General features: G+C 31.4%; 1 protein-coding gene across 1 annotated transcript; it reads left to right on the top strand.

The window, feature by feature from the left end:
- Positions 1–9,707: 9,707 nt before the first annotated feature.
- Positions 9,708–12,535, top strand: LOC128187991 (protein draper-like). The gene is made up of 6 exons (XM_052858739.1): positions 9,708–9,883; positions 10,796–10,845; positions 10,989–11,147; positions 11,493–11,661; positions 11,835–11,866; positions 12,093–12,535. Exons 1-6 carry the CDS (start codon positions 9,804–9,806, stop codon positions 12,503–12,505), a joined length of 903 nt encoding a protein of 300 aa, XP_052714699.1. The 5' UTR covers positions 9,708–9,803; the 3' UTR covers positions 12,506–12,535.
- Positions 12,536–12,908: the final 373 nt, after the last annotated feature.

The raw sequence follows: 12,908 nt of genomic DNA, 5'->3' as shown, positions 1-12,908 counted from the left end.
AGTGATAGATCAAAGAAAATGCTTTTTCTTGGCTTGTAATTATATTTTTGTGACATTTCGAAAACAAAAATGCTTCGAAAAATGATTTTATGAAAACAAGTGTTTCTGTATCTACGTTTTATATCGTTCTATCGTTATAATGACGTTATATAATATCGTCATTCTTGTGATAGCTGTGCGACATAACGATGGGGGATGCTTTGTTAATGACTGGTGAGTTTACGCAGTATATTTTATGCATGCAAAAGTATGTAGTGCGGCTTGGGTCTACCACTGCATGCAAATATATGTGTAACTGTGTAGGCATACAGTTAAGTTGGTTTTAACTCCAACTTAAAGCAATTGTAAATGAGTGATCAATGCGGGCATTTATAAGTATTAAAATGATATATAAGCACATCTTTGCATATCGGGGTTGAGGAATGATTTTTTAATTTTGATTATAACAATACATGCGAACATGATACAATTTATTTTGATGAGACTAAGTATTCATAATACATATCACCTTTTTATCATAATGTTCAATAACTTCTTATAGGTCGCACTCATGTCAAACCAATTTAAGCTTACGTCCCTACAGATGCGAACGTTTGTAAATCGATTTTTACATATGGTCAGGGGTGCTACCATGGTTGTGATTGTTATGGCGACGAACTCTGGTTGTTTCATCAATTCTAGGACTACAGATATAAAAAAAGGGAAGTATTTTAGAAAAAAATATTCCTATGAAAAAATTAATCATTTTAATTTTTTTTTAGTACAATAGCAAATAAAATAGATGAAACAAACGCGCCTTCTGTCAATTGGTGTTCTTTCCAATGTAGTTTGTTTCCTATTTCAATGCATGTACCAGTGATTTAAACAAATATTATGAGTGGTGGTTGTACAAATATTGTATCCGACGTAAATATTGATTTTTTTTACTTTTCACAAAACCAAAAAATTTACAGTACTTTATACTTACCAATTATCTTTGTAAATTAAAGATGTATCTGCACAGGTTAATCACAATTTCTTGTTCCAAAATATATAGTAAGTAAATCAATTCTTATCTTTATTGTCAAACACTTCAACACCATCATTTAAGACTGCAATACCAGTGTATGATTGAAAATTTCAAGATGATGTCTTATGCAGACGAAGATCAGGATCAATTTCTCCTTGCCAAAGTATAGACTATGTAAAAAAATATTTGTTAATAATTAAAGTTATTAAGTATTATAGCAAGATAAATGATAGCAAACATATAGTTTAAGTATTATGTTTGATAAAATTATCCCAACGTATTCATGTATATACTTAACATGTTAATCTATTGAAGTCAACCCAAATTCGAAATCAACTAGAAGAGTACTTGAACTTAGAATCAATGACAAAAAAAAATCGATGTTCATTCCTATTTTACAAACAGTGACAGGTCGGTCAGATTGTAACAGCTGTCAATTGACGAGGCGGAGGAGGTAAAAAGTAGTCCGCTCTCATCACTACACATATATGATACCGAAAAAAAAATTAAAGATAATTGTGGAAGATATAAATAATTTGGTTTTGATGTAAAACTGCTCTTACATGGACAAATCATCCACAATTAAATTTTCAGCGATATTATATCTATGGTGCCTTGTTTAACACCACTTTTCTAAAACTCTGTAGCATGTGAAATCTCCAGGAGAGAGGTAATTTTGTTTAATTTAAATGTAACAATCTCGAAAGCGGAAATTCCTGTTTATTTCAAATGACATATGATAAATGGTCTGTTCAGAATGATATGATGGAACTGAACAAGCCTAAAGTGAGACTTGAAGAAAATGTCAATATAAAATTTACGGCAAACAACAGAAATGATTAACTGTAAAAGTGTATTAGTGAGTTTTGTTATATGCACGTGGAGTATCCATGAAGGATGTCATGTAAATGATTGGTAGGTGTTTTTCATGTAGATACGTAACTTAGGTGTACAAGACAAACTCATAATAAATAAGTCACTATTATAATTATCTTTTGATGTTTTTCATTTCATCTCTAACTATCGAGGAAAATTGTCGGTTAGTGCAGATGTGCGTTGGTTTTTTTCCCTCCAGAATAATACTAAAACGCATCGGGGCCTACACTTATAAATTGTCCTTCTTTTTATTGTATTTTCAACATATAAATTATTGTGACCAATTATTTATGCAAATAAATTGAATTGTATCTTGTTATTTCTATATAATTTAAATCACCCTATTGAATTTTACCAGTTTTACTGCTATCTGGGTTTTCGATTTTAACGAATATGAAGTTTGAAATGTTGACTTTTGAATGTGAACTTTTTATATTGAGATAAAAAATTGGATATAGAACAATAAAATAAATGCTTTCTAGCCATGTCGATGTAAATAAAAATGCTTTTTAGAGAATATATTGCGAAAATATAATCGAATGAACTTCGCGGACGTGGGAGTTCTGAAAGTGACTGATTTCTGAATATAGCTGTAGTCGGCACATGAATAAAAAACTAAGAGCAGTAATAACTTTATAATAATTGCAATTAGTATTTGTTATCGTAGTTAGAAACATGTTGTATGATCTATATTTAAGCAGTTGTTTATGATAGAAGATGTTTGAGTTACTGTCAAATAAACATGTAATACGAGTTTTGAGACAGATACATGTAATTGAACACGAAAACTACATTTGCCCTTTTACTTACACGTATTATATTACCCCTTCCACCACCACCACCAAAAAATTATCCATAAAGCGTCGAAACAAAATATACAATAATTGAATTTGCTTTTAAATAATATTATGCATGAACTGATTAAAGCATGGGCGTTGTCTTTTCTTCGTTCTATAACAATATTTTTTTGGAATATGTTTTCAAGAAATTAAATCATATTTATGTCTATATACCAATAATGTATACATTACATTGTTCTATGTCTACAATTCTTTCTCGATTTAACTAAAACTCACTCTTAAATTATTATTTTTAACTACGTATTTTGTTTAATCGATAAAGCAGATATCAAAAAGCTGATCAATTACAAAATACTGATTTAAATTATGTTAACTCACCTTGATGCAATGCAAAATATTTGCATAATTAAAACGACATAATACACTACAGCCAACGCGGATCCCGTATTTTCCCGCGACACCGTGATGGTGTTTTAATCCTTTCCGCGATACACCGTCGCGGTTTTGTCATCGCGGTGATCGCGGGGCCACGATTTTACCGCGATGGTGTAAGACACCGTAACAGGTGTGTTATCTGTATCATTGATTAAACCGAGAAGAAGAAAAATGGCTCTGTTTTAACTATTGTTAGAATTTAGATTAAAATATTATTAGAAGAAAAATTCATTATTTTCTTTGAATTGTTTTGAACACAAACTTCCAGAAAACTATTGCTGCATGTATTTTGTTAATATTGTATAAGAGTCCCAAACATAGCAATGTATTACGCAAATTATGCATATATGTATATGCGTGTACTTGAAAATTAGTAATTATATTTTAAAATATTATTTGTTGCATATGATGAGTTGAAAATATGCCACAGATTATAGAAGACAAATATTCTGCAATGTACTATTATTAGGTCGCTACGGTAGGCATCAACTCAACTTGTATGTTTCCTCTTAATCTTACTCTTATTTAACTCATTAAATACTCATAATTATTACTCATACTCATAATTAAGGCGGTCGGTGTTAATAATAGTTTAGACAACGGTATGGTCAATCATGGAACAATTATCACCTTGCAGGACAAGTGTCGCCTGAAGAAACATCCCGTTACACGGGTCGCGCGTCTAACGCCTTGGGCCATTTAAATTATCAAGTAGGTGTTAAAATTAGGTAATGCTTGCATATACCGGCCACTTCGGGGTAGAGAGTAAAAAACCCCAATAGATAATGGATAACGGGACTGCAGTTTGACTTCGAGGGATCAAGGGTTTTGAGAGATCAAGAGAGTAGATTTGCTTAGTAATATTGGGGGAAATTTGGACCGTAGACTCATTTCGAGCGATCGAAGTTCGAGCCATCAAGAGTTACATGTAACGTATTAATGCATGTAGCCGTTCTCAGAATTTATATATGAAGGCGTACGCGCTTTAGGTAGACCGCCTATATTCGAAAACAACATAATGCATATATGTAATTCAAACAGGCACATTGAAAATCAGACGTCCCTGTGTTTACGGGTGTGTAACTATTACTAAACACTTCCTGTCTGTGACAGCAACCGTGCTCTGACCACGTGCCGTGAGAAATCTTATCAAATGTTGAGACCCCCTCTCCCTCTCTCATTTCAAATAACTAATATTTTATGTTAACTGCTAAAGTAGTACATGTAGCCATAACGGCATTCTAATTGAAATGCACATAAGAGCAAATGTTTCCATAACGGGCGTTTTCAGAAATATATATCATACCAGGGACGTATATATAAAGGTCCATGATCATATGCGCTTTCTATCTTTACTGCATGATGAGAAAATAATGCATGATTCAGACAGGTATATAGAAAATCACAAGTACAGCACAATTAATAGAAAAGCTATCACTGTCTTTACGGGTGTGTATACTTCCTGTCTGTAACAGCACCCGTGCTCTGACCACGTGCCATGAGAGATCTTATCGAATGTTGAGACCTACGTCTCTTTCTCTCTCTCTTTCTCTCTCTCCAAAATCAAAATATAATTATAAGATTTTAAGAAATTTGTAAAATAAAACTTTTTTAATTTTAACATGGCTAAAGGAATCTATAACATACCACATATCGCGTAAAGAAGTTTTTTTTTACTTATTCACACAAACACACATCGTATGTTCATATGATTCCTATAATGATTAAAAATTTACATTGATTCAAACAATTACATTTTTACCATTTTAAAAATTACAAATACCAGATGTGTATATAAAATTTACTTTAGCTGTGTTTTCATTTACCATCTCCATTCCTGATTAACTCTGGTTATAGTCAGTTTGTTAATTGTATTTCAATCGAGTGTAAAGCATATCAGTAAAAGGTAATTTTATTAATGTATTTTGTAAACATTCTGTTATGAATACGGAGAATAATTTCTTTGAATATAAATTGAAAAACAATTTTCATTTGTTTGAAATTAAATTATTCTATCAAGAAAGTTTCGCTGTTTGTAAGAACAGACTATATACTTCTATTTAGCGGACCCCAAGCCGCTAATTGCTGTAGGTCACCCTACCCGACGGCAACCACCCAAATTCTGTATACACATACTGTATATGTAATGTTACGCAATTCACCTTTCTCTGTTGGTGTACTGACACTGCGAAATTTTAACGTGTGATGGATACTCCAGAATAAATGAATATTCATTCATATTCTTAAATCCCGGGCTTTGAACAACCAGCATAAATATTGGGCGACCCACAAAACATCATACTTTTGCAAGATCGGGTAGGAAAGTCAGTTTTTAAATACACACGATTTTAAGATTAGCTTTTTCTTAAACTGATTGAGCCTGTTTTTATTTCAAAACGATTGATAAACAAGTTATACAACTTATTTTATTATCTTTCGTTGGCACGGATGTCAGCGCGAGGGGGTCATCGATGTGGGAGAAAGCCAAAGTGCCCGGAGAAAACCCACGTGTCCAAGCGGGAAATCAGCATATCTATTCAACCAATGTCGATCACGGGGATTGAACTCGGGACGCAGCGGCGATAAGCTAGTGCACTTTAAAACATTTTATATTTACATGTACTTTGTTATTCATTAAACGAATTCTTTAAACGTATTTAAGAGAAATGACCAGGTGTAAGGTATGTTTTATAGGTAAAAATTAATTATGATAAATTGTAAATGAAACTCTAATTAGTATCCCCTTTATCGAGGCCAAATACGATATTTTGATAAAATTTTAATTATATAATTAATCATATTAATTGATAACCAAGAATTGTCAGCGATGAATGTGCCAAAATTAATTTGTATGTGACGCTATCGGGTATACAAAACTCTGTGTTAGCATATTTACAAGTTCCTTTTATTTCTCCCACTTTAAAAAAAATAAATAAATAAATTGTAACAATCAACTCCATTTATAAAATAAAAGAATATGAATTAGTATTCATTAATTCCCTCAATTATATTTCCCGTATGAGAAGAAATTGGGGGAGGTTACTCGCGTTCAAAACAAGAACAGTTTTCACCTGGGACTGGTTTCACAGTACCGCGACGGTGTGGACAAGGTGAGAAGCTGTACCGCGAGGATGCGCGGTTTTACCTGAGTTACCTGTGTTAAACCGCGATCAATTTCACACCACGAGGACTCGCGGTAAATACGCAAACCGCGTTGGCCGTAGTGTAGTTTAGATGTTGATAAGACGATAAAAAGCATGACAATGTATAAGTTATAACATAACAAGTGTAGGGCCCGATACGCTTCCGTAGAATAGGCACCTGTTCATATTCTAACATTGTGTTTAAAATTTAATTTTGCTCTTATCATCTTAGATGAGTTTGAAAGATTAAAATTCATAATAAGCTTAAAACTCTGTTTCACTCTTCACCATCCCAAACAGGCCAAATTCCTGTCAAGCCAACTTTATGATAGGATCTCAGGGCTGCGAACGTAATGTTTAATTTTTTAATTATTTAACTATTAAAAAATTTAACCAAATCGAATGCAGTTTAGATGTATTTATTTAGATACCTATAAAATAATTTCAGCTTGCGCAACAGGTAGTTATGGCTGTAACTGTTCTGTACGGTGCTTAGGTAATACCTATGGTCAGGGATGTTACCATGTGTGAAACTGTTCTGCAGATGAATTTTGCGACCCCGTAAACGGTTGCACATTCAATGGTAGTACAATAAAGCAAACAAAAGGTAAAAATGTGTTCTAAAGATTTCACTTCCTCTGTCTGAACTTTTTCTAAAGGCGACTGGTATAAAATGTTGGACTTAAATTGATCTTCAATGTTTGTAAACTGTGTCTATGCCAGCAAAACTATTGATAACAAGATTAATTTTCCAAATAAATTTTAAAACTCGGTTGAATAGATTATCAGTGAAGCACAGACTTATAATTCATTGCATTTGCTAATATATAAAAATGTTTATATGTGACAATGGATTGATATAATTGCAGCCGATTTTTTTTTCAAAATACAAATCAAGCAAATGTGTTTGTTGTACTTAAAATATCATATTATTACCAAAAGAAGATATCATTTTATTTTATTTAAAAAACATGTTTTGGATCTACAAAAAAGGAAGATATAAATTTAAGTTTAGTGTTACATTATGATTTTTATACAAACTCAAATACTTTTAAACCGCAATATGTAAAGCAAAAATAATATTTTTAAAAATTTATCATTTTTTATGTACATGTATTTCCAAATATAACATTTATAATCACTTACATCCGGCAGTTCTAGAAAAAAATTCAATCATTTACAAAATTATCAGAATCTTAATTAATTCTCATCTTATAATTAGACTCAAAACTAATCATTTTTGTATGGACGATGTTGTTTTGATGAAATCATTATGATGTAATGTTTTATTATAGAGTTGCATAACACCACGCAATACCCACTGAACGCTAGGAGGAATAATTTAACTATTCCATATGCAAAGGGTGATGCATACCAAAGGCTGAAAGTTGTTGGAATTACCATAGCCATACTACTGGTGCTTGGTGTAATATTCAACGTGTTTTGCTTTTGTGTCTTATACAGGTAATAACTAAATTATCACGAGTAACTTATGCATATGTTTACAACAAAATAAATGTTTAAACAGAAAGACTGATGCACGAAGATGTAATATCACAACCACTGTATGTATTCATCGAATATCTCTAACACAATACGATATTGATAATAAAACAGACTAAATTTTTTCTGTAGACAGAAATCAGACAACACCCTTGGAACAGGTAAAAAAAAAATTAGCTTGCTTATAATCAAATGATGAAATAAAATGTTTAAACATAAAATTCAATTATAATTGATTTATTATTTTTATTTTGTGCTATATTTTTTTTAATGTGATATGTTTTATAAACTTTACATGCAAAATCTACAGACAATGTACGTGCACCTGGGACTGATGAAGAAAATAACGATGTATGTTCGTATCTAACAATAAGTGAAAGGTCTGCAAGATCTTATGCAGATGTAAACTATGACGACGTGGAGCAGAGCGGAAAGAGTCCTACTGCATCACTCTGCAGCATAAAAGGGGAAACTAGCGACGAATGTGACCCTATCAATATATCAGAGGGTGATTTGCAGGTCAAATCTGACTGTCAACCACCCAGTGACTATGAGGAAATGAACTTTAATACAAAAAAAACCTAAACATTTACTCATACAATTTTGGTTATATTTAAATGGCTAATATGTATGTTTTATTTATAAGGCAAGCAAAATATTAAAATGCTAAATGGGTCAGCATAAAACTATTTCATTTTTTTTTTCTTAAGCCTAAAAATTTAGTGTACTTCATTCTCAATGTAATACTCATGAATCTTCAAAGAAAGCGCATCTTTCTTTGAACAAATTAATAAACTGATTGTAAAAAGTAATTGTACATCAGTACCTTAGCCAAAAGAAAAAGCCTAATCGTATCCCATGGAAATCTGAGTTTCACATTATCAGGATTATTTCGTGCAGTCCGGGATTTTTTTTAGTCGTTGTAGGTTTCGACCAATCAATAAACGGGTTTGTTTCAGTCCTGTCAGTTTTTACAAAGCTAATTTCAGTAGGTTTCCGTAAGAAATAGAAGTAATCATATTGTATGTAATAACAGTTTGTTCTCTTCTTTATCGTTTTTCCATTATTTAATTATTATTAGGGTAAATCATTATATTCCTGTTTGTTTTTACATTTATACTTACACAACTATGTGTTTGTCCTGTTTAGGGAATGGAATAACAGGACTATTTCTCGTCCTTATTAAAAAACAAGACAAAAGCTGTCAATGTGTCAGCAAATTGGGTTGTATCTTGTGTAAACAGTATCTAAAATCATTTGTCAACCCTGAATTAATAAACACTACCTATCCAGAGAAGCGGGGAACCAAATATGCAAAGTTCTACGAGAAAATAACTAGTAAGTTCAACAGCTGGTAATTTTTTCATCAAATGCCAAAAACCAAAATCTAAGTAATATGCACATTTCTGATATATGTACAATTGATTTGCAAAAGAACAACTTCATGTCTTGAAAACTGTAGGAGTTATCCGTACAATAGGGGGAACCATGTATACAATATTCTGCGAGAAAATGACTAAGTTCAACAGCTGGTCCTTTTTGTCTTTTTTCCTAAATTATCAAAAATCAAATTCCAAGTGAAATGCATCTTGAAAACTGTAGGAGTTATCCGTACATTAGGGGTACCCTTTTGTCTGCCACCCGCCCACCATTTACAGCACTTCAATAACTGCATTTGACTTTGGAAAACTCGGTTAAAAATATGCCCTTATCTTACTTTTTTAAGATGAGCACTTTAAGATATTTTAAATGTCTGAATTAATCTTTTCCTTTTTGTTGCTAAACTAACAATAGAACCAAATCATATCTCTGAGTGTTTTACAAGTACAAGTACCAAATGTGTAGTTATTAATAACTGAAAATACTGTTATTATCACGTGACTTTTGTTTAAATCATGATGGAAAAAGGAAGTTCCGGTCGAAGTCTATTTTCGCTTGAGTTTTACCGATCAATTAAACATTTTTTTTATTAAAAAGATTTTCATGTTGAAAAGGAACATTAGACCTTAGAATACGGGATCTTACCGTTCGTAAGATATGATGATCTACGGTTGTGTTTTTACAATATTTCTAGTACCTGTGCTTAGCAATGATGGAGGATGCCATGTGAACGACTGGTCAGTACTCTTTTAAGTACACAATCATAACGCATGGAACAGTTAAGGAGGCTAGGTGGTCATTATCTATATCAATTTTATAAATTAAACATTAGATTTACTAAAAATTTAAACATGTGATTTCTTTAGCTTTAAACTATCATTTAGTAAACAAAAATCCCTAATTACATTTTGTCTTCCAAAATTTTGGCATTTTACTAGCGTAAAATAATCACGACGATCGAGCTCTCTTTATTTCATATAAGCTATATTCGTATATATAAGATAAACAATTACTCAAGTTCATGCAAAAACATATTGGTAATTGAAGTGTTAAGCTTATTCAAACACTAAAATGAACTCAATATTTTATTATAACATTTAATTTGAATAACTATCATTGTCTTAAAATCAATCATTTATGGTAATCTATCAAATAAATATAAAAGATCTTCCTTGGTTTTATTTTGTATCTAACATTGCATCAATCATTATGTCAAAGGAATAGAAAACGTATGTCTTTTCAATGAAAACTTAATCTATGAATGTTAAAGATTTCTGTTCCTATTCTAATATATACTGTTTAAATAAAAATTCATTTCTGTGGTTTGATTTACGTTTTAAATATTTTGGATTTAACTCATTCTGTTGTATGTTTTAGGCATTTTATTTACAATTTGAACGAATTAATATGTTCTTTTTATAATAAACTGCTCAAATGAAGAGCTTTCCTGGAAAACACTTCCATCTTACTATAAGGAAGAAATTAATTACAACGAACCCATTTACATCCGTTTATATACTCAAAGACACACCCAGAGGGTGAAAGAGAGATACACAGAGAGAAAACAAACATTTAAAATTATATTCACGTTTTTGCAAGCTAATAATAATCCATATTTTACATTCGTGTACCATTTCTATTGTTAACAGGCCACATTCGTGCGAAGCAAACTTTATAATAGGACCTCAGAGATGTGAACGTAAGCAATGCTTACATAATCTTATCCGTGCTATCAAATGAATAGTTTTAAAAAAAATTGGTGAATAAACATTTGACGCTGAAGCTTTTGAAGTAACTTCTACAACCTGTTCATTTATATCTAAACATTTATTTTCATTTTAGCGTGCGAGTCAGGTCGTTACGGTTGTAATTGTTCAGACTCTTGTCCAGATAATACATATGGACAAGGATGTTACCATAGTTGTAACTGCTCTGATGAGGAATTCTGTGATCACGTGACGGGTTGTACAAAGAACAGTAGTGTTTCAACAGAGCCTACAGGTAAATAAACAAAAGTAAAAGCATGTTACTGTAGAAAATTGCAACTTTATTGTGAAAACCAGTCGATTATTTTTTCACCTACAGTTTATGCTTTTGTAATTATTATTCGTCTTCATACATTAAGACTGCTACATAATATAATATAATTCTGTATTAAATATAAAGTAAATTTCACATTACTTATTGGTCAAACAACACAGCTTCAAAATTTTGGATATGAAATAGATATACTAAGCTATCAAAATTAAGTACAGACTTTAAACTTAATAGTCAGAAAGAAAGACTAAACATTTTTACATAAAAAAGCAAGTAATGGATTGTTCTATTTCTTCTTTATTTCAACAGATAGACTCCCAGTTAAATCTTCTTCTATTTCTCCATATAAAGAAGATATATACGTGACATCATCACAACTGTTAGGTGGAAATCCATTAATGAACCTAACAATGTCCCTGGTTGTTTCATCTGCTATTGTCATTGTCTTTTGTACAATGTTTGTTTGTATTTTAGTAAGGTAGGTTGTGCATGCAAATCGTGATATGTTTTTCTAAGTAGAATAAAAAGTTTTTATTCTTCAAAATATTCATCCTTTTTAGGAAACAAGCTGATACTGATAATACAACTTTTGGTTAGATTTCTTTCATGCAATCTAAATACACGTCCATCATGATTTTATGTTTGTTTCAGAGTAAGCAAATGCTACTACAAGCGTAAATATAGTAAGTAAAACGTAATTTCATTACATCTAGTAAAAAACATAGAAGGAAAATGTCAATCGGTGCTGTTTCATGCATAAGATTTGATTTTTATACCATCAAATGAATTTAACAAACTTATCAAAGAAATTTCACAAACTTAGAAGTATTCTGTCTAAGAGATATCTTACTAGTATCAATTTTTTTCTTACTGCTATTTGTTTTAACGTACTTTTATTTTTTATTTTAGGTAAATTATTAAATCAGTTGCAATCCAACGAAATTAGAGCTGAAGACACGAACATATATTCTGACTACGATTACACTGATTATAGAGGAACTCCAAGTAGCAATCCTCTCCATACTGAAAGGAACATATATGACCAGTCTAACAGAGTGAGTTACGATATTCTCGTCCTAAGGAATGAGTCATCGACAGTAAATATCTATGACTCAGATTGCAATTCTGATATTATACCACCGTGTTCAAAGCCAGTTTACGAATCTTTGCCTATCAATCATGCAAAAAAGGATTTGGACTTTGAATTAGAGCCAGAGTGTCTGTTGAATCTCTTCAAAGAGGAAGAGAAGGACGTGTCACCTTGTCACTTATCAAATCTGGATAATGTGCAATCTAAGTTCATTAGTGAAACAAAACTTTAGATTTTGATGTTTTCATTTTAATATGATACATTATTAAAATCAAAGTCAACAATATATCTCTCTCTCTTTCTCTCTCTCTCTCTCTCTCTCTCTCTCTCTCTCTCTCTCTCTCTGCATTTAAATTATTTATGAAATTTGTATTGAAAGGTTAAGGATGACGTTTACTCAGAATGAAAAGAAATTCCACTGATGATAATGAAAAAACCAACTATTGTGTGTTATAGACCTTACATGATAGTGTCATTCATCACTTTCAAAAAAGTAGGTCAATGACCTACTTTTTGAGTTAATGGCCATTGAATATTTTTGGAAAATTTAAGAAAAATCCATAAAAATGTTACACTATGATTGAGATTTTCTTAATTATGAAAATAATACAAATTGCTTAACTCTTTAACAAATG

The sequence above is a fragment of the Crassostrea angulata genome, chromosome 6 (genome assembly GCF_025612915.1).
Source record: "Crassostrea angulata isolate pt1a10 chromosome 6, ASM2561291v2, whole genome shotgun sequence".
In the NCBI taxonomy this organism is placed as follows: Eukaryota; Metazoa; Mollusca; class Bivalvia; order Ostreida; family Ostreidae; genus Magallana; species Magallana angulata.
The sequence above is the reverse complement of the archived record's forward strand: the minus strand, read 5'-3'. Positions and strand labels throughout refer to the sequence as shown.